The sequence below is a fragment of the Coffea arabica genome, chromosome 8c (genome assembly GCF_036785885.1).
Source record: "Coffea arabica cultivar ET-39 chromosome 8c, Coffea Arabica ET-39 HiFi, whole genome shotgun sequence".
NCBI classification, from domain to species: Eukaryota; Viridiplantae; Streptophyta; class Magnoliopsida; order Gentianales; family Rubiaceae; genus Coffea; species Coffea arabica.
Genome location: NC_092325.1, coordinates 2,784,265 through 2,806,792, shown reverse-complemented (window position 1 = coordinate 2,806,792; position 22,528 = coordinate 2,784,265). Strand labels below are relative to the sequence as shown.

Sequence of the window (22,528 nt, the reverse complement as noted above, 5' to 3'; positions counted from 1 at the left end):
TTTCAAAGGGTGAAAAACATATTAAATGAATGCATTGTTTCCTCGAAAGTTATATTCATAGAATGCAATCTTTGAATTGTCTAAATATTATTTTTTTCAAAATGCATTTACTGAATGCATTTTTTTTTAAAAAAAAATACACTAATTAAATACGTTGTCTCACGCTTTTCAAAAACTTGAGAATTTACTCAATTGATTGGTTGTTGCTTTAAGTGAAATTTGTTTGGATAGAGTATTCTTTAATATATTATTTGGAATAATTACTGTAGCACTGCTTGTGATGTGATGTATGTGAAATAAAAGGTGGATTGAAAAATGTGTTTATGATATATAGGTGAAATATTATTTGAAAAAATGAGATGTCCAAACAAAGCGAATAGAGTAGTGTGTTTGGATATAAGTTTATTTCAAATATTATTTCAAATAATTATTGTAACACTATTTGTAATGTGATGTATATGAGATAAAAATATGTGTTGAAAAATGTATTTATGATACAAACAAATAATTTTTGCTTGGGGAAATCAAGCTGTTATACTGGAAAGTGAGAAATTAGAATTTCCAAGTCCAAAGGGAGGGGGGGGGGGGGGGAGGGGGGAGAGAATGATGAAATGTAAATTTAATTAAAGTTGAGCTACTAGTGATGCATGGATTTTGGATTCATGAACTCTTTGCTTAAGAGTTCCTCAATTAATTGACATTGGCACCAATTAATAAGTAAGAGCTCCTCATGCTTAGTAAACAGACAATTATGGATTTATCAATTCTTAGAGCAGAGTACCAATTACCAAAACTCTCATGCAGATAATCTGCGGTTTTGCTACAAAATCATATAAGAATGAATTATTTCATCTATAAAGAAGCTGAAATATAATATTATGAGTACACCATTTGCATGAAGTGAGAAGAATAAACCCTAAATGTCATCATTACTGGTAACTATCTATTTCTGGCTTAAAAAATTAACTTCCCCTAATTTTATTTTCCTTTTCTTAAGCAGATTTTAACACAATTGAGCCTCCAAATTGCCTAACCTTTACCATCCTTTTTGTTCTTTGTTATAAATTTCTTTTTCCACATCACGTCTACTCTGGAGGGGAGGAGTTGGAACTTCACTGGATGGTGCCTGAATTTCAATGACTGAGCTTTAGTTGAGTGGAGGAAATGAACTCTCACATTTAAGAAAAAAAATGAACAATATCATTTATTTCCTTTTTCAAATTTATATAACTGAAGTATGTTTACGCAACAAGAAAAGTCAACTGCAAAGCATTTTACCTGATAATACAAATACAAGGAATATTCTTTTTGGAGATTATAATTATTCTGATAATTGGATTAAATTGACCTGATGTAATTTGGTTGTGCTGGAATCTGGATCAGCGGTCCTTTCTGGCTTTAATATTGTCAAACGGACATGCAATAATTTGGATTATAGGAGTAGAACTTTGAAGTTGGAACTGACACTAGATTTTACTTAATAAGAGTAAGGTAAGAGCCCTACTCAGTCTCATAATTTCGATAGAAGAATTCATTGCCAAATTTAATCATGTTTGGATTGCAATTTTTCTCCAAATAACTTTTACGTTTTTCATTAACATATTTTTCAATCACATACATCAAATATTTATCTCACATATATTAAATCGCTACTATATATTTTTCTACAAAAACTCGTAAAAATAGTTATCCAAACGTTGTGTCTCCTATCTAAGTTCAAGAACTGGTCAATGATTTCATCTTTCATGAAATGTTCACAACTATTCTTTAACTCCTCGTTCAAAGGAAAGGAAAAACAAATTAGAGAATGGAGCCAAATCCCACAAGTCGCATGAAAATGTTTACAACATCATATTCTTCATTGGATCGAATGTCATTGTATCCAGACAGCAAAATTAAAGAATATTCTAGTCGCACATTGTTGATGAAATTCTATAGCAGAATTCAACTGGATGGCAAGTTTGACGAGGTTTGAGGTGGGGAGAGAGATCGTTTCATGGTGAGGTGATCACTCAAGTGAGGTAGTCACGTACGCGACTGCAACAAGTCCATTATCAAATGCAGCAAGAGATAAAACTAGCAAGGCTCTACAAATACCTCATGGACTCTGCCATTATTTTCTATCCACAGTTGCTTGTCCAAGAGATCAATCATGTCAGATCAATTTCCACGGCCAATTGATCCTAATGAAGACCCCTATGGCTACCTGGGAATGACCAAAAATCCCGATGGCTCTATCACACGCCTGTCTCAAGCTCAAACCCCTGGCACCCCTGCCTCATCCGATCCTAGCAATCCTTTTCAAGTATCAAAGGACGCGGACGTTAACCAATCTAAGGGCACTTGGGCTCGAATATTCATCCCCCGAGCAGCATTTGATTCCTTCCCTACCACAAAATTGCCTCTCATTGTTTACTTTTGTTAGGAGAATATTAGTATTCTTATAGATAATAAATTAGTAAGGGTATTCTTGTAAATAGTCTGTTAGGTTTGTACTCCTATAAATACTAGTTGGTCACTCATAATAGTGTGACTAGATGTTTTCCTCCCAAGATACCTGTTGACATGGTATCAGAGCAAAAGTCCTAGGGTTAGGGTAAAACATCTAGCAAATCACTGTTCACGCCGCACTGTTCATAGCGGCACTGTTCACGTATACTGTTCACGGCACTGTTCACGCCGATACTGTTCACGTAGTACTGTTCATGCCGTTACTGTTCACGCGTTTGTCTCAAGTTTTGACCCGTTCTTTCGTTTGACGTGCTATTCGCTATGGTTGAAAGGTTTGTTAATACGGTTATCACTGACCAAGTTGAATCAAGTTCTTCAACACATGGGTCCCAGAAAACTGTTACTATATCTGAGGAAGATTATGTTAAATTCCTACAGTACCAAGCTACAAATCACGCATCTCTTCCCTCTGCTTCTTTAGCACAAAAAGGTAATGACCCATGGATTATTGATTCCGGGGCTACTGATCATATGTCAGGTACCTCTAAAATTTTTTCTAATTTTCAAGAGTCAACTCCCTTTTCTCATGTTACTTTAGCTGATGGATCTACTACTAAAGTTAAAGGACTAGGCACTGTAGAAATTAATCCATCACTTCCGCTGTCTTCTGTTCTTTACGTACCCAATTTGCCATTTAATCTAATGTCTGTTAGTAAGCTCACTAAATTTCTACAGTGTACAGTTACTTTTTCTCCTGATTCTGTTGTCATTCAGGATTTGAAGACAAAGAGGATGATTGGTGGAGGGCATGAGCATAATGGTCTTTATTTTCTCAACTTCAATGGTCCGATAGCATGTCCTGCTACTGTTTCTCCTCTTGAAATTCACTGTCGTTTAGGTCATCCGTCTTTACAAAATTTGAAAAAGTTGGTTCCTACTTTGAATCAATTATCTTCGTTAGAATGTGAGTCTTGTCAGTTAGGAAAGCATCATCGTGTTTCTTTTGCTCCTAGAGTCAATAAACGGGTTTCTGAACCTTTTTTGTTAGTTCATTCTGATGTTTGGGGTCCTAGTCGAGTCACTTCAAAGTTAGGTTTTAAATATTTTGTAGTCTTTGTTGATGATTTTTCCAGAGTTACATGGCTTTATTTAATGAAAGATCGTTCAGAATTATATTCCATTTTTTGTGCATTTGTTACAGAAATAAAGAATCAATTTGGTGTGCCTGTACGTATACTTCGCAGTGATAATGCGAAAGAATATTTTTCCACTCCTTTTAATACCTTTATGACTAAGTCTGGTATTATTCATCAGTCCTCTTGTCCTCACACTCCACAACAGAATGGAGTTGCTGAAAGAAAAATTGGGCATTTAATCGAAATTGCTCGAACACTATTGTTGCACATGAATGTGCCCAAACAATTTTGGAGTGATGCAATTCTAACTGCATGTTATTTAATTAATCGCATGCCATCTAATATTCTTGGAGGTCAATTACCTCACTCCATTCTTTTTCCTCATGAATCTGTGTTTAAATTGCCTCCTCGTATTTTTGGATGTGTGTGCTTTGTTCATCAGCTTGCTCCCGGGGTGGATAAATTAGATTCTCGTGCTATTAAGTGTATTTTCTTAGGATATACACGAGCGCAAAAAGGGTATAGATGTTACAGTCCAGTTTTAAATCGATTTTTTACTTGTGCTGATGTTACTTTCTTTGAATCCACTCCGTATTTTATCAAGCAAAGTATGTCTTGTGAATTAGACCAGTGTCCCTCTTTTTCCTCTCCTGTTTTACCAGTCCCTTCCCCTTTATTACCTGAGTTGTCTAGTCCACCAGATTCCATAGCTCGATTATCTCGTCCTCATCTTCAAGTTTACTCTCGTCGTTCCATGGTTGAAAAAGTTCCTGATATGCCACGCACTTCACCAATTAACTCTCAATCTTCAAATCCAGGTATGACGCCCTCCTCTGAGTTAGATCTTCCTATTGCTTTACGCAAAGGTAAGAGACATTGTACTTCCCATCCTATTTCTAATTTTGTTTCTTATTCTCGTCTCTCTATGTCATATTCTTCTTTTGTTGCTTCTCTTGATTCTATCTCTATTCCTAAGTCTATTACCTATGCTCTTAATCATCCTGGTTGGAGATTAGCTATGCAAGAAGAGATGTCTGCTTTGGAACAAAATGGTACTTGGGATCTTGTCCCTCGTCCTTCAGGTAAGCCTGTTGTTGGTTGTAAATGGGTGTACACTATAAAAGTGCAGCCTAATGGTTCTATTGATAGATTGAAGGCTCGGTTGGTAGTTAGAGGATTTACTCAGGTGTATGGAGTAGACTATTTAGAAACATTTTCTCCTGTTGCAAAGATTACCCCTGTCCGTCTTCTTATCTCTTTGGCAGCAACTTATAATTGGCCATTGCATCAGTTGGATGTGAAAAATGCATTTCTGCATGGAGATTTGGAAGAAGAGGTATATATGGAACAACCTCCTGGATTTGTTGTTCAGGGGGAGAATCCGCGGTTGGTTTGTCGTTTGAAAAAATCCTTATATGGATTGAAACAGTCCCCGAGGGCTTGGTTTGGCCGGTTTAGTAGTGTTGTCATGGAGTTCGGTCTGACAAGATGTGGAGTAGATCACTCTGTATTTTATCGGCATTCTAATGCTGGTAAAATTTTATTAGTTGTTTATGTGGATGACATTGTGATTACAGGTGATGATGTTGTGGGGATTCAGAAACTTAAATCCAATCTGCAGGCAAACTTTCAGACAAAGGATTTAGGTCATCTACAGTATTTTCTGGGTATTGAGGTAGCTCGGTCTAAATATGGGATTTATTTATGTCAAAGAAAATATGTACTCGATATGTTGAGTGAAGTTGGGATGTTAGGTTGCCGACCTGTGGATACTCCTATGGATCCCAATGTGAAATTAGCAGGAGATCAAGGTGCATTACTTGATGATCCTAAGCAATATCGAAGACTTGTGGGTAAATTAAATTATCTCACTGTAACGAGACCTGACATTTCGTTTGCAGTGAGTGTTGTGAGTCAATTTCTTGATACCCCTCGTACTAGTCATTGGGATGCTGTTATACGGATTCTCAGGTATCTTAAAAATGCTCCTGGAAAAGGGTTGCTGTATCAAAATCATGGACACAATGATATTGAAGGATATAGTGATGCAGATTGGGCTGGTTCTGCCTCAGATCGAAGATCGACTACAGGATATTGTGTGTTTGTTGGTGGTAATTTAGTGTCGTGGAAGAGTAAGAAGCAAACAGTTGTATCCAGATCAAGTGCAGAATCTGAATACCGCGCTATGGCTCACACTGTGTGTGAGTTGGTTTGGGTGAAGAGCATGTTACTGGAACTTGGGTTTGAACATAAACAGCCTATGAATTTAGTGTGTGATAATCAGGCGGCTGTTCATATTGCGTCTAATCCAGTGTTTCATGAAAGGACAAAACATATTGAAGTTGATTGTCATTTCATTCGAGAGAAATTGCTTGACGGGGTCATCAAGACATCTCATGTACCGTCTGTAGATCAATTGGCTGATGTATTTACTAAGAGTTTAGGGGGCTCTAGGGTGAAATATATTTGTAACAAGTTGGGTGCTTATGATATATATGCTCCAACTTGAGGGGGAGTGTTAGGAGAATATTAGTATTCTTATAGATAATAAATTAGTAAGGGTATTCTTGTAAATAGTCTGTTAGGTTTGTACTCCTATAAATACTAGTTGGTCACTCATAATAGTGTGACTAGATGTTTTCCTCCCAAGATACCTGTTGACAACTTTCATGGGGGAGGCTTCGTTGTATTCAGTGTAAATACAGCCATGTTTGATGCTTTGTACACTCCAATTGTTACTGAAATCCCGGCTGTCGTCGTCTCTGTTGAGTATCGTCTTGCTCCGGAGCACCGGCTTCCGGCAGCTTACGAAGATTGCTTTGAAGCCTTGCGTTGGATTAAATCATCAAACGATGAATGGATGGAAAAATATGCTGACTTTTCTAAGGCTTTCTTGATGGGCACCAATGCTGGTGGTAACATAGCCTATCATGTTGGCTTAAGTGCAGCTGCATGTATGGATGATCTCCTGCCTCTGCGGATCAAAGGGTTGATATTGCATCATCCATTCTTCGGTGGGACCGAGCTGACTGAATCTGAGTTGAAATTGGCCAAGGACATGGTCATACCGTTGACAGTATGTGATCTGATGTGGGATCTAAGCTTGCCAATTGGCTTTGACCGTGATCATAGGTATTGCAATCCATTGGCGTTCATTACATCAGACCAATTTGATCAGGTTAAAGCTCTAGGGTGGAAGATTTTGGTCACTGACTTTGATGGTGATCCGTTGAGAGACCGTCAGATTGAGCTCTGGAAGAAATCAGAAGAGAACGGTGTATCAGTAACAGGTAAGTTTGACGAGGGAGGAAGTCATGGGTACGAGGCTCTAGATCCCGCCAAGGCTAAAGAACTGGCCATTACCATTAAGGACCTCGTAGAATCTGCCACCACTTCTTGAAAAAGTTTGTGCTTGGGATATTGTTCTGATCATACAACAGGTTACTCTCAAAATTTGGTCAGTGGTTCTGTGTTCTTTATTTCCTTCAAAAACTTTCAGGTTTACAATTACAACAGGTTAGACCTGGGTTTAAACCATTGTCACACGATAATAACCATGCAATAGATTAGACCCGGGTTTATTGAAGTAGTCAGGTTTAAACCCAGGTTATATCTGTATCAAACTTCTAAATCTGTATTATGGAAGTAAATTTTAATCCGATGTCTCATGCACCTCAACCCTCTGGTCTGGTAACTCATCTGTTTTTGTTGAGTTGGGTAACTACAAATCTACTGGAAGTTTTGAAGAGTCGGGTTAATCTCCTCTAACACTGGTTTTTCAGACATTATTGATTTCAGATGCCAGGGTCAAACTTTTCTACACAAGTTTGCTTGCCTACAACATCATGCGTATCATTCTTTTTCTTTTGGCCGGAGGCCAACATATAGAGTTCAACTGGATGGTGACCTGATGTTACCTGGCCATGTTTCAATTGCTCACAACCACCGAAAACCTATACAGGATGGACCGCCAGGTCTACCACCGCATAAACCTTGGAATGTCTTCATATACAGGAAATCTACCATGAATGGAATTGATCCATCCACGAATTAAGTGACATAGGCCTTAATCCTAATGGCTTAATCAGGGTTGGGACCTGATTTGCCATGGCAGTTGCAGTCGCGGTCGCCGACTCAATTGTTCCACCTACCTTGGCTGCGGAGTATTGATCGTTCATCAAAAGTGATAAGCAAATTTTGACAAATAATGTTTTTCAAAAATTCTAAAAATCTATTATAAAAAGGAAATACTATAGCAAGAAAAATGATGATGAAATTAAAATGAAAAGTTTGAGTTATTAAAAAAAATAAATAATTGAATTAGTGGTCGAACCGATAGTCCAATCATTGTTGGGTTTGTGAGATTTTTTTGGTTGAACTATTTCCTATTCGAAAAGAAAGACATGGACCGACTAGTCTTGGATTCAAGTTCCAGCAACCCCCACTGCATCATTAACTAATCAATGGGATCTTCCATTATCCAATCTAATTACTAACCCAGTCGGTTAGGTGGCTGATTCATCAAGTTGACCAATTCAACTGTCAGGTCGAGTCGAGTATAATAACTACATTACAAATGGTAGATATCAAAATGGAAAGGGAAATATAGGCCTTTTAGCCTAGTGAATGAGCCTGAGATTTATATCAGCGGTTGAAGCCTCCAATTCTGTTGGATCTAAATTGGATATTTTCTACAAAATCCTAGGATGTGTTTCATACTACCATAAGAGCTAAAGAAAAAAGATCTTGCAATCAGATTTTTCAATTTTGTAGAAAATAATAAAAAAATGTCAACCTAGGGCATTTTGGGATGTGGGAGGATATTAATGGCAATACAAATTGACTTTCATTATCTGGTTAACAGTAAGGGAAGTAATTAACATTATATAGTGATTTAGAGGTGAGATCCCTGTTATCTTAAAATCAAGAAGGGAGGTGTGTAACTTTTGCAGAAACTAGAGAGGAAGTCAGTGTAATTTACCCTTATTTTAAAATTCAAGTTAGTGTAATTTACCCTTATTTTAGAATTCAATTTAATGGACTCATGATTGCTAATGACTAAATTATGTCAGTAAAAATTTATCAATTGTCATAAATCAATCTGCTTTAAATTGGATACATTGAGAACCAGATATGTTCTTGCCCAAACTTTAGGTACCAAAACTATACATATATTAAACATTAGGGATCAAATTTTTTTTTTTTCAAAATTTTAAGAACTAAAACTACGGAGGGCTGTACATTAGGACTAAGACAGTAATTTTCCCTGTAATTTTTGTTTCTTTGTTTGGTTTATAACGTGCGACAAAGGCCCTTTAAGAAGAAAACAACCAGGGGGCTGGGGTGGGTAACAACCCCGAAACAGCAGATCCCAAAATCTCTTTAGTGGCCCCAGAGGATCTCCCAAGTAGATTGAATCTTGAAACTTGAACTTGGAAGATAGAAGAACTGCCCCCAAATTTTACTTTTTCCTCAAGTTCTGGGCTTGAACCCTCCTCAGTCCAATCATAGATGGAAGGATCGGATTCGACTACCAACGAAATACGATAGTAGCCAACAACCGCTTGGGTTGAGAGGTTGTTGGTAGGGGTGTGAATCGAAATCGAAATCGGTAATTCGGAACTTTCAAATCGAAATTTTTCAGAATTTTTGTATCAGAATTTTTGATCGATTTCGATTTTGAATTCACCAATTTCAAATTTGAATTCGTTTCGAATCCAATTCGAAATTCGGTAAATTTCAATTCCACCAAATTCATGAATATAAAAATTATTATTATTATATAAATATTATATTACATATATATATAAAATATTATAATATATATATGTGTGTGAAAACAAAATTGAAATCGAAATAGGAATTCCGATTTCACCGAATTCATGAATATAAAAATTATTATTATAATATAAATGTTATATTATATATTATATATATATATATGAAAAACATATTTGAAATCGAAATAGAAATTCTGAATTCCGATTTCGATTTTGAATTGTGAATTCGAAATCGGAATTTTCCGATTTGAAAAATCTCGTTACCGAATTCGACCAATTCGAAAACGAAACTCCGATTTCGAATTCATAATTCAAAATCGAAATCGAAATCAGATTTTCATTCCAAATTATTGAATTTGAATTTCCGAATTCAATTCGAATTCGGTCGGCAAATCGGAATATTTTGATTTTGCACACCCCTAGTTGTTGAAAGCTGCCGATCACCACTAAGACTTTAGTTTTGGTGGAAATAGGAGTCAACTCTTGCCTCTCTTATCGTATATTTGTCATTTAATTATGGTTATCACCTTCAAATGGCTTCCCTCGACGAAATCCCGTTTAGAATAGGTTAGAGTAGGTTATTGCAAGTGGCTTCCTTCGATGAAACTTCGTCGGTCAGGCTCTCCCTTCCTCTGAAATAGGTTAGAATAGATTATACAAGTGTCAGCGTTACCCAAAAAAAAAATGATAGTCTCCAGTCTAAGTTCAAGAATTGGTCAACATTTCACCTTCCACGGAAGTTTGAAAGCTATTGTTTAGCTCTTCGTTCAAATCGAACCACTAGAAACAAAGGAGTAATTAGCTGTTATTAATATTCCAACTACTCCACCAATGGGGCCGAATCCCCAATGTCCCACAAGTCACAGTGAAAATCCCAAAATTTTGTTGGATCAAAACTCATCGAATGCAGACAGCAAAATTTAAGTTACAGCACTAGGAGTAAATCAGCCGGTTTTTAATCGATTTCTCCATCAGAAGTCAACCAAACGGTTATATAATAAATTAGCGTTCTTGTGAAGTGAGAAAGGTCGCTACCAGCCCTTTGCCTGGTGATCACTGTCATGCACTTAAATTTTGATGATGTTGGGAAATCATGGGTTTAATTTTTACCTTTCATCAAATTATTACTGTATGTGACTGCCTTAAGTGATTTTCTCTAATAAAATTTCTACTTCCATCGACTTCCGTCTCCTAGGTTAGGATAGATTATGTCATAGGAACGTTAATCCCATATAATACAAGTCATTATCGAGAGCAACGAGAGTAACCGTCAAACTAGCTGGCAAGCAGGCTCTACAAATACCTCATAAACTCTACAATTATCTTGCTTTCTACTATCTACAAAACATCTGTCCAAGAAAACCATCATGTCAGATCAAGTTCAGCAGCCAGTTGATCCTAATGAAAACCCCTATGGCTACCTGGGAATAGCAAAAAATCCCGATGGCTCAATCACACGCCTGTTTCAACCACCGAGCACACCTGCCTCGTCCGATCCCAGCAACCCTTTTCATCTTTCAAAGGACTTGGACATAAACCAATCGAAGGGCACCTGGGCTCGAATATTCGTTCCTCGGAAAGCGTTTGATGATGATGATTCCTCCCCTAAACAAAAATTGCCCCTCATTATCTATTTTCATGCTGGAGGCTTCGTCGCGTGTACTGTAAATACAGCCATATTTGATGCTTTGTACACTCCAATCGTTACTGAAATTCCGGCTGTAGTTGTCTCCGTCGAGTACCGTCTTGCTCCGGAGCACCGACTTCCTGCAGCTTATGAAGATTGCTTCGAAGCCTTGCATTGGATCATCAAAAACTCCAACGACGAATGGTTGGAAAAACATGCTGATTTTTCTAAGGCTTTCTTGATGGGCAGTAGTGCTGGTGGTAACATTGCTTATCATGTTGGCCTCCAAGTAGCTGCATGTGTTGACGATCTCCTGCCTCTGCAGATCAAAGGGTTGATATTGCATCAGCCATTCTTTGGTGGGATCGAGAGGACTGAGTCAGAGTTGAGGCTCGCCAACGACAGGGTTGTACCGTTGACGTTAACTGATCTGATGTGGGATCTGAGCTTGCCAATCGGCGTTGACCGCGATCATGAGTATTGCAACCCAATGGCGAAGATTAAGCCAGACCAATTTGATCAGGTCAAATCTCTGGGGTGGAAGATTTTGGTCACTGGCTTTGACGGTGATCTGTTGATAGATCGGCAGATTGAGCTTTGGAAGAAATTAGAAGAGAAAGGTGTATCGGTGACAGGCAAGTTTGCTGAGGGAGGATGTCATGGGTATGAGCTTGGAGATCCCACAAAGGCTAAAGAACTAGCCATTGTTATTAAAGACCTTGTTGAATCTACCACCACTTCTTGAAAAAGTATGTGCTTTGGGAAGCTATTTTGATCTTACAACAGGTCAAAAGCCAAAAAGTTCAGCTAAGCAAAGCTAGTGCGCTGGTATGGTAGAACTAGCTTTTCTGTTTGGTGGCTTACTAGCTAATTTCATTTGTGTGCAGTATGGACTACTTTTGATTATATCGAGTGAACTGGACTTTTGATGTAGTAATATTTGGACTTTTCTTGTCCCAAAATTGTCATCTAGTTACATGAGTGATAAAATTGTCTGTGCCCTTCTGTTTTCAAAGAGATAATAATACAATTAAGGTCTTGGATTTGTATGGTAGTGTAACAGGGTGATAGTTGTATCAGTTATACGGAGTACAAAACTTATACTGCTAGTATTCATTGAGAATTGGGTTGGCTGATAAAGTGAAAAAGAATAATAAGTAAGAGGTCCTTGAATTCAGAACTTTGCACTTATCGAAAAAAAAAAAACTTACTAGTATTGCCTTTCATGTTACCTAAATTTTTTCCCATCTTTTCGTTCCTTAGCTGTTTTTTCCTTTTGTAAAGTTCCATTTTCTACATTTCATCTGTACTAGAACAGGGAGGTTGCAACTTTATGGAAAGTAGAGGTGCATCTACTGGCATGTTGAGTGGAAAAAGTAAAGTCTAATCACATCTAAATGAAAAGTAATATATCTGTTGAATGATTTTCTATGTCAATAATAATATACATGTCCTATATTTTTCATCTTGTCTTTTCAATTTTATACAACTGAAATATAATTATGCAACAATAGAGGTCAACTTCACCGCATTTTACCTGATGTACCAATAAACAAGAATATTTTGGGTGGAGTTTGTAATAAAAATTGAACTCAAATTGTTGTGCCAGTTTACTTGGATGTTTGGAAGATAGAGAAAATCGTCCAAAAAATTGTCAAACTAATAAAGTATCCCTTTATTCATCATTATTAGTTACTACTAGTTATCGAGGCACACTTAATGCGTGTGCAATTTGTCAAAAAATATTTTAAATTGAAAGAATTACAAAAATAGTGCAAATGAGCGTAACTATTTTATGTAATATGTGATAAAAAGTGTATTATACAGAAATATGTACAATTGGAAGTAAAAAACGCATTAGTAAGGGAGAATGTGAGAATTGAAGGGAGGTAATTTTGATTGGATAAAATTTGTGTTTCAGTTGATAATAGAAATAATGATTAATGGAGAAGCTAATCATTAGAAAAATAATAGAGATAAAAATAAATTTGAAAATAAACAAAGTTAATGCCTACACAAACTTTGTTATTGTAGAGATAAGAAATGACAAACCCCCTTAAGAAGAAATCACCCCTAGGGGTAACAACTCCCAAAATATCTGCTCCCAAAATCTCCTTCTGTGCTACCCGGGGACGTTCCAAACCACCTTCAACTTATAAGTTGGAACCCTCCCAGATTTTACTTCTTTTTCAACTTTTGGGCTTCTTAAGAACTAGAGCTGCAAACGAGTCGAGTCGAGTTTTGAGTTAATCGAGTCGAATCTTGACTAAATTTTACCAAACTCGAGCTCGAGCTGGATGAGCCAGCAATTTTCGAGCTCGAGCTCGAAAAAAAAATAATTATTTTATTTTTAAAAAATAAATAAAATAATATTTTTTCTTAATAAATAATAAAATATTAAGGATATATACGTAATTTTACTATGAAAATAAAAAATAAAAAATATATATAATATACATAATTTTATTATTAAATAAAAAAAATATATATATATATACTAACGAGTTTAATATTCTGAACTCGAGTTCGAGCTCGAGTTTGATTCGAGCCGGCTCGAGCTCGATTAATATCGAGCTCGACTCGAGCTTGACTCGAGCGGCTCGATTCGTTTGCAGTCCTATTAAGAACCCTCCTCGGTCTCATTAATAATAATCGAAATTCAATCGCCAAATTTGACGGTCTCTCGTGTCAAGTTGAAGAAGTGGTCAATATTTTAATCTTCCCGGGAAGTTTGAAAAATGAAAACTATTATTCCACTCCTCGGTCAAATAAAAAAATAATAAAAAAACAAAGGAGTTGTTGGTACTTAGCACTTATTGACTGATCTTCAAAGTTCAATCAATTGCTACATGTTGTACAACAAATTAGCAGATAGAACCTCTGTTTTGAAATTCGGACCGGACCGACCGGTCGAATCGAAAATCGGTCAGATAGTCGGCCCGAGCCATACTAAAAAACCGGGAATTTAAAACTCGGTCAAAGTCGGTCAAAAACCGATTTTGACCGGGTTTGACCGGAAAAAACCGATTTTCCGGTTCAACAGTGTTTTTTTTAAAAAAAATTCAAACTTTTTAATATTATGTTTTGACCCCCTAAATTATTAAAACTTATTGATATACCTCAAATATTTGATATTTTATAAATATTATCCTAAAATTTGATGTTATTTTTCAATTTAATTCATACTTTTAATTCTAAACTTATTAATATTTATTAAATAATATAAATTGCTACTTGATTGTTCTAATTTCTTTGTATTTTCATATTAAATATATTTGAAACATCAAATATATATGAATATACCTTTATTAATATCAACATATTATTAAATATTATATATATAATATTTTAATTTTTAAATAATTTTTATTTATGACGTCATCCGGTTTGATCCCTATCGACCCCCGGTCGAACCCATTGACCCCTGATCCCTGGCCTCGGTCGAGTCGCTATCCGGTCCGGTTCGAAAAACATAGGATAGAACGGCGTTCTTGTGTATTGAGAGTGTGAGGCAAACACGTATACTAATCGTCTAAACTACAAATCCTATCAGCCAACGCAGCCAGAGAGAAAACTATCAAGACTCTGCTGCCTCTACAAATATACCTTCTATCCTTTCCTACCCACAAAACATCTGTCCAAGAAAACCATCATGTCAGATCAAGTTCAGCAGCCAGTTGATCCTAATGAAAACCCCTATGGCTACATGGGATTGGCAAAAAATCCCGATGGCTCAATCACACGCCTGTTTCAACCACCGAGCACACCTGCCTCGTCCGATCCTAGCAGCCCTTTTCATCTTTCAAAGGACTTGGACATAAACCAATCGAAGGGCACCTGGGCTCGAATATTCGTTCCGCGGAAAGCGTTTGATGATGATGATTCCTCCCCTAAACAAAAATTGCCCCTCATTATTTATTTTCATGCCGGAGGCTTCGTCGCGTGTAGTGTAAATACAGCCAGTTTTGATGCTTTGTACACTCCAATTGTGACTGAAATTCCGGCTGTCGTAGTCTCCGTCGAGTACCGTCTTGCTCCGGAGCACCGACTTCCTGCAGCTTATGAAGATTGCTTCGAAGCCTTGCATTGGATCATCAAAAACTCCAACGATGAATGGCTGGAAAAACATGCTGACTTGTCTAAGGCTTTCTTGATGGGCAGTAGCGCTGGTGGTAACATAGCTTATCATGTTGGCCTCCATGTAGCTGCGTGTGTTGACGAACTCCTGCCTCTGCAGATCAAAGGTTTGATATTGCATCAGCCATACTTTGGTGGGATCGAGAGGACTGAATCAGAGTTGAGGCTCGCCAAGGACAGGGTTGTACCGTTGACATTAACTGATCTGTTGTGGGATCTGAGCTTGCCAATCGGCGTTGACCGCGATCATGAGTATTGCAATCCAATGGCGAAGATTAAGCCAGACCAATTTGATCAGGTCAAATCTCTGGGGTGGAAGATTTTGGTCACTGGCTGTGACGGTGATCTGTTAATAGACCGCCAGATTGAGCTTTGGAAGAAATTAGAAGAGAATGGTGTACCGGTAGCAGGTAAGTTTGATGAGGGAGGATGTCATGGGTATGAGTTTGGAGATCCCTCCAAGGCTAAAGAACTGGCCATTACCATTAAGGACCTCGTAGAATCTACCACCACTTCTTGAAAAAGTACGTGCTTGGGAAGCTATTTTGATCTTACAACAGGTCAAAGGCCAAAAAATTCAGCTAAGCAAAGCTAGTACGCTGGTATGGTAGAACTTGCTTTTCTATTTGGTGGCTTAGTAGCTAATTTCATTTGTATGCATTACGATGCAATGATACTGTATTGTATTGATGCAGTCATTGGATAAAAGCCCAGTTTATTACCAAGATTAAAAAAAAAAAAGATTAATGCCCGTGTCACAATACTGTTTGATGTAATAATAAATATTGCAGGGGTTAATATATGGACTACTTTTGATTATATCAAGTGAGCTGGACTTTTGATGTAGTAATATTTTTACTTTTCTTGTCCCAAAATTGTCATCTAGTTACATGAGTGATAATTTTTGGGTAATAGGATTTTCCTTACGTAAAAAATTAACTTTCCATACATTTCTTCTCTCTTTGTCTCTGCCCTTCTGTTTTCAAATACTGTGTAGATAATAATACAATTAGGTCTTTGCTTTGTATGGTAGTGTAACAGGATGATAGTTGCATCAGTTATACAAAACTTATACTACAAGTACTCGAGAGGGATTGAGTTGGGTGATAAAATGGAAAAAATGGTAAGCAAGAGGTCCTTTAATTCAAAACTTTTCACTTTCCAAAAAAAAAAGTACTAATATTGCCTTTCATGATGCCTAAATTTTTTCCCATCTTTTTCGTTCGTTAGCTGTTTTTTTCTTTTGTAAAATTCCATTTTCTACATTTCATCTATACTCGAACAGGGAGGTTGCAACTTTACTGGAAAGTAAAGGTGCATCAACAAGCATTTTGAGTGGAAAAAATAAAGTCTAATTACATCTAAATGAAGAGTAATATGTCTGTTGGATGATTTTCTATGTCAATAATAATATCCATGTCCTATATTTTCATCGTGTCTTTTCAATTTTATACAACTGAAATATAATCATGCAACAATATTTTGGGTGGAGTTTATAATAAAAATTGAACTCAAATTGTTGTGCCAGTTTACTTGGATGTTTGGAAGACAGAGAAAATCGTCCAAAAAATTGGCAAACTAATAAACTATTACTTTATTCATCATTATTAGTTACTAGCTGTCAAGGCACACTTGTTGCGTGTGCATCTTGCCAAAAAATATTTTTAATTAAAAGAATTACAAAAATAATACAAATAAGCGTAACTATTTTATGTAATATGTGATAAAAAGTGTATTTTACAGATATGTACAATTGGAAGTAAAAAATGCATTGATAAGGGAGAATGCGAGAATTGAAGGGAGGTAATTTTGCTTGGATAGGATTTGTGTTTCAGTTGATAATAGGGATAACGATTAATGGATAAAATAATGATTAAAGGATAACAAAAATGGATAATAGATATAAAGATAAATTTGAAAACAAACAAAGTTAATACCTACACAAACTTTATTATTATAGGGATAAGGAGTGACAAACCCCCTTAAGAAGAAATCATCCCTGGGGGTAACAACTCCCAAAATTTCTGCTTCTAAAATCTCCTCCTGTGCTACCCGGGGGCGTTCCAAAATCACCTTGAACGTATAAGTTGGATCCCTCCCAGATTTTACTTCTTTTTCAACTTTTGGGCTTCTTAAGAGCCCTCCTGAGTCTAATTAGTACTAATCGAAATTCAATTGCCAAAATTGACCGTCTCCTGTCTCAAGTTGAAGAAGTTGCCAACATTGTTGTACTCCTCGGTCAAATAAAAAAATAAAAAAAAAACAAAGGAGTTGTTGGCACTTTGCAGTTATTGACTTTTTTTTTTTTTTTTTCTGACGGAGTTATTGTCTTATTGATTGATCTTCAAAGTTAACTACTACATGTTGTACCACAAATTCGTAGCCCGAGAGAAACTATCAAGACTCTACTGCCTCCAAAAATACCTTCTATCCACGAAACCTTTGTCTAACAAAATCATCATGCCAGATCAAGTTCAGCAGCCAGTTGATCCCAATGAAAACCCCTATGGCTACCTGGGAATGGCCAAAAACCCTGATGGCTCCATCACACGCCTGGCTCAACTTCCGGGCACCCCTGCCTCGTCCGATCCTAGCAACCCTTTTCATCTTTCGAAGGACTTGGACATAAACCAATCGAAGGGCACTTGGGCTCGGATATTCGTCCCCCGGGAAGCATTTGATTCCTCTCCTGCCAAAAAATTGCCCCTGATTATTTATGTCCATGGTGGAGGCTTCATTTTATGTAGCGTGAATTCATCTAGTTTTGATGCTTTGTACACTCCGATTGTTACAGAAATTCCGGCTGTAGTTGTCTCCGTCGAGTACCGTCTTGCTCCGGAGCACCGGCTGCCTGCAGCCTACGAAGATTGCTTTGAAGCATTGCATTGGATCAAGAAATCCAAGGATGAATGGCTGGAAAAGTATGCTGACTTTTCTAAGGCTTTCTTGATGGGCACCAGTGCTGGTGGTAACATAGCTTATCACGTTGGCCTCCATGCAGCTGCATGTGTTGACGATCTCGGGCCTCTGCAGATCAAAGGGTTGATATTGCATCAGCCATTCTTTGGTGGGACCGAAAGGACTGAGTCAGAGTTGAGGCTTGCCAAAAACATGGTCATACCGTTGACGGTATGTGATCTGATGTGGGATCTGAGCTTGCCAATCGGCGTTGACCGCGATCATGAGTATTGCAATCCAACAGCGGAGATTAAGTCAGGCCAATTTGATCAGGTCAAAGCTCTGAGGTGGAAGGTTTTGGTCACTGGCTGTGATGGTGATCCGTTGGTCGACCGTCAGATTGAGCTTTGGAAGAAATTAGAAGAGTGTGGTGTATCTGCGACAGGTAAGTTTGACGAGGGAGGATGTCATGGGTATGAGTTTGGATATCCCGACAAGGCTAAAGAACTAGTCTTGCGAATTAAAGAGCTTGTGAAATCAGCCACCACTTCTTGAAAGTGTTTGCATTTATGGACAAATTATCTTGCAGAATTCTACAAAAAAGTTCAGCAGCTGAGCAAATCTTGTCAAATGGCATTACTACTACTACGACTACCCTTTTTTTTTTTTTTTTTTTTTTTTTTTTTTGTTTTTGGTTTGGTACAGCTTTCAATCTTTGGTACTATTTGCGTTGATTGTTTACCAGACTTTTGATTTAGTAAAATTTGGACTTTCCTTTTCTTGTCCCAAAATCATTCTAATTGCATGCGTGGTAATTTGAATACTGGGATTTCGTTTTTTCCTGTTATGCTGATCTTTTAGAATTCCTCAATCGATCGTCAACCTAATTTTCTTATCAACTGTCTTTCTTCTTAAGATTTCGTATCTATCTTTCAAGTTTGAATAGTCATTTCTTTACTAGTATGGTTTGTCTTCTACGTCTAGGTAGAAGGAAGCAAGAAACAATCACGTTGACTTAGACTGGTTTTGAGACATTAATTTCAGATATTAGGTCTAAATTTGGATCAGGTTCGAGCTGTCTCTACTTCCATCATTGTATACTAAACAGTTCAAGATATTCAATTCTCTTATTTGAGGTGCCTAAGTTGGGCCACTGGCCATTTGGTTCAATGGTCATTACCATCCTTGGTGATGCTGGAGGTCAGGGATTCAATCCCTGCTTCCCACAAACTTGCCACTTTACGTGGTTGGTCTTCTGCTCCACGAGATAGGTCGAACGGTTCGCTCCTTCTCCTTAGGGTATGGCGACATTTCTGGCTTGTCCAGGGTTCGAGTCCCGTTGTTAACGTGCTCGAAGGGGGTTAGTCGCGCCCCATAAGGATTGACTCGGACACCCCTGTTGACAAAAAAAAAACAAAAAAAAGAGGAGCCTAAGTTGGGATCTGAGGTTGGGAGTCAATTCACGTATGGTAGGTGGTTGTGAATGTATCAAATGTATATGATGCTTGTCTATTAATAGGAGGACCTACAACATTCCACAGTTTCTTTCTTTTTTTTTTCTTTGAGAGGGCAACAAGTAATGTGTTTAAATCTTGAAGAGGTCAACTGGATGGTGATATAATGCTACCTGGGCACGTTGGTCCTCTAATCGCCCGGATCCCCCACTAGTGAATCGAAAGTTGAATCTCACTCGAATCGCTCCATCTATCCTCCCGAGGAGGGGTTTGGTTTCGATCAATTGCAAAGAAACACTACTAAGAACACATAACAATCTTGTGCAAGAATCCATTGAGCCCAGTGAATCCATCGACTTCTGATTCTTGAGTTTGGCTGAATCGATACCCGATCCTAATATGAAAATATAGGTTCCATCTACAAGATGATGTAGGCCTCGATCGTAATGCAATTCAATCAGGGTTAGAATGAACCTTGCACTAGTGTCAAACTCAACAAAATATGACAAACTCATGGCGATCTAAATTGTGATCACGTGAAGGTCAATTTTGATTGCACGATTGAATCAGGGTTAAAGTTGTTACATGCCTGCTCTCGCATCAAGCAACACACGGTTCAACTTAAATTTAGGGTTGTAATAGGGATTAGTTGGGAAGCAAATTTTGGGGGTGTCAGGTAAATGGGTATGAGGGACAAGAATGGGTATTAAAATTAATGACCTCCAGATGTATTGTTTGGGAGATCAGGATAGGAGTCATTCAAAGGGAAATGAAAGTAGATACTTTGCACCTATGATTTCCCACTTATAGCTTTGGTTTCACCTAGTAGACTCCAAAAATCGAAAATCAGTGCTAAGCCAACTTGAGAGTCCGAAAATCTCCCAACGTTTTTCTACAAAATGGCAACAAGCGTTAGGAACCAAACAACCAATATGTAGTCAATATAAAACAACAAAGAAGCAAATTCAATGGCTAGGAACTCACAAAGTCACAAGAGGTGATGGGTGTTTTCACCATAATCATCTCATTTCAATCATTCTGGTTTTTGTAGTGCAAATAAATCGAAGGTTGTGATCTTTGGGACATCGATTGAAATTTGTGAACGTCTTTCTTGGTTAATTACTGAAGGAAAGCGAAGGAGAAGAGGGAAAAGGAGCGAGAACCAGTGGATGATTTTTGCCTTTTCCTTTTTTTTTATCCTTTTTTTTTCAATAAAAAAGGTAAGAAATGAATGCATCAGTCTATTGCCCAATCAGCCAAAGAAAAAGCCCGTATGTACAAAACATCAAATTCAGGCCCAAGACAGTTGGAGGCTGCATCTTCTGATACAAGAATGATAGGGAAAAAGTCAAAAACACTTCTAAACAGTTCGCTACTGGTGGAAGATGTTTGTTTGAATAGAGTATTATTTGAAATGTTATTTGTAATAATTACTGTAACATTTTTTGGGATATAATGTATGTGAGATAAAAAAATAGTTAAAAATATAAAAATATAAATTAAAAATATATCTATAATAGAAGCGAAATATTATTTAGAAAAACCTGCTATTCAAACACTCCTCCGTCTGAACTAGAAAGAAAAGAAAGGAGAAATAAAGAAACGGGAAAGAGAGAGAGAGAAAGGAAGAAGGAAACAAAAGATGATGGGCTAAAATGAACTAGAAAGGGAGTGTTTTGTCTTCCTGCCACGTGGGTCAACATCCATTTTTTATTTGACTTTTTGACTTCTTGTCTTTCACAAATCACAACACAGAGACAACGGAGAACCACAGCAGAACTGATGGCAACTACCGCTTTCTTTCGTCTGAGAAAAGAGGGGAAGAGACGGGAAATACCGAGAAAGAAAGCAAAAGACTATTCACGAAAAGTCAAAAATAGCCCTCAACTGATAGTTACTGTTTTGGGACTAGTTATTCTTATTTGGGCAAGATAGTAATTTCATATAAAAAAATGACCTCAACAGTGATATACTGTTTGGAGAAGTAATCAACATTTTTTGTACCGAAAAAAAAGAAGTAATCAACATTTTCAGGACATAAAGGGAAGAAAAATTTTCTCCCTCCCCTAATGCTGCCACGTGTCTCATGTGGAGTAGAAATCTTAACTCTTTCTATATGTGTAATAAGATAAATCTTAGGCTCAATCATTGGCCCAAAAGGTCCTTTTTTTCCTCCGTTTTAACTAATGTTTGTACTTGTAATTTACTCTTTTTCTTCGTCAAATTAGTTTTTAAGTCTTAGGAAAGTTGTTATAATGTTATGATGGTAGATATTATGATTGTAAATTTCTTTGATGCATGCAATTATAATTGTATTATATTATACTGGAGGTTCTGATTTTAATCTCATATTTGGATTTTATGTGTCACCTGTACTAGGAATACAAAGTGTATATAATATTAACATCAATGCACATTTGTGTTCCTTTGATTTTAATGATTAGAACAGCGTCAGCTTGTTTTCAATGGAATTAGTGATTGGCTACACTAATTAGGGGTGCGCAAATCCAAAAAATTTCAATTTTCCTGATTTCGATTTGAATTTGGAAATTTGAAATCATAAATTTGGAAAATACATAGGAATTCGGAGTTTTCGTATTCGAAAGTAGCGAAATTGGTTCGAATTCGAGGCCATGATTCTTAAAAGCGGAATTTCGATTTCGAATTCACAAATCGAAATCGGAATTCGGCTACCTAATTTGATTTCAATTTTGTATATATAATTATATTATATAATAATAATTATAGTATAATATCTCAAACAGGCTAATCTAGATCATTATAATATATGTAAGTCATTGAATTATATAATAGTGATAGTATAATACCTCTAACTGACTAATCTAGATTAGTTTTTTTTTTCAATAAATTCCAAACCAGTTTTTTTAAATATGAATTTGGTAGAATATCTAATTTTGAATTGAATCTGGAGCGAAATTGAATTCGGAACTTTTGAATTCAAAAAGGAAATAGATCAAAATTTACCGTGTTCAATTTACCGAATTTTCGGAATTCAGACTTCCGAATTATCAACGGTGCACACCC

The 22,528-nt window shown here is 37.0% G+C and overlaps 4 protein-coding genes across 4 annotated transcripts; all 4 read left to right on the top strand.

Moving 5' to 3' along the window:
* The first annotated feature begins 1,826 nt into the window (after positions 1–1,826).
* Positions 1,827–7,248, top strand: LOC113707085 (carboxylesterase 20-like). Its single transcript, XM_072063318.1, has 2 exons — positions 1,827–2,414; positions 6,251–7,248. The coding sequence occupies exons 1-2, from the start codon at positions 2,153–2,155 to the stop codon at positions 6,985–6,987; spliced, it is 999 nt and encodes a 332-aa protein (XP_071919419.1). The 5' UTR covers positions 1,827–2,152; the 3' UTR covers positions 6,988–7,248.
* Positions 7,249–10,635: 3,387 nt separating this feature from the next.
* Positions 10,636–12,048, top strand: LOC113705302 (carboxylesterase 20-like). Its single transcript, XM_027227108.2, has one exon. It carries the CDS (start codon positions 10,735–10,737, stop codon positions 11,737–11,739), a length of 1,005 nt encoding a protein of 334 aa, XP_027082909.1. The 5' UTR covers positions 10,636–10,734; the 3' UTR covers positions 11,740–12,048.
* A 2,390-nt stretch (positions 12,049–14,438) lies between these two features.
* Positions 14,439–15,950, top strand: LOC113705594 (carboxylesterase 1-like). The gene has a single exon (XM_027227507.2). It carries the CDS (start codon positions 14,647–14,649, stop codon positions 15,649–15,651), a length of 1,005 nt encoding a protein of 334 aa, XP_027083308.1. The 5' UTR covers positions 14,439–14,646; the 3' UTR covers positions 15,652–15,950.
* A 727-nt stretch (positions 15,951–16,677) lies between these two features.
* Positions 16,678–18,728, top strand: LOC113703172 (carboxylesterase 1-like). Its single transcript, XM_027224449.2, has one exon. It carries the CDS (start codon positions 17,493–17,495, stop codon positions 18,582–18,584), a length of 1,092 nt encoding a protein of 363 aa, XP_027080250.2. The 5' UTR covers positions 16,678–17,492; the 3' UTR covers positions 18,585–18,728.
* Positions 18,729–22,528: the final 3,800 nt, after the last annotated feature.

What these genes read in the sequence shown, in the direction of transcription:
- LOC113707085 (XM_072063318.1), top strand. Translation starts at nt 2,153, where the DNA reads ATGTCAGATCAATTTCCACGGCCAATTGATCCTAATGAAGACCCCTAT. An exon ending in AAAATTGCCTCTCATTGTTT is followed by an intron (nt 2,415 to 6,250) that starts ACTTTTGTTAGG and finishes TACCTGTTGACA; the next exon opens with ACTTTCATGGGGGAGGCTTC.
- LOC113705594 (XM_027227507.2), top strand. Translation starts at nt 14,647, where the DNA reads ATGTCAGATCAAGTTCAGCAGCCAGTTGATCCTAATGAAAACCCCTAT.
- LOC113705302 (XM_027227108.2), top strand. Translation starts at nt 10,735, where the DNA reads ATGTCAGATCAAGTTCAGCAGCCAGTTGATCCTAATGAAAACCCCTAT.
- LOC113703172 (XM_027224449.2), top strand. Translation starts at nt 17,493, where the DNA reads ATGTTGTACCACAAATTCGTAGCCCGAGAGAAACTATCAAGACTCTAC.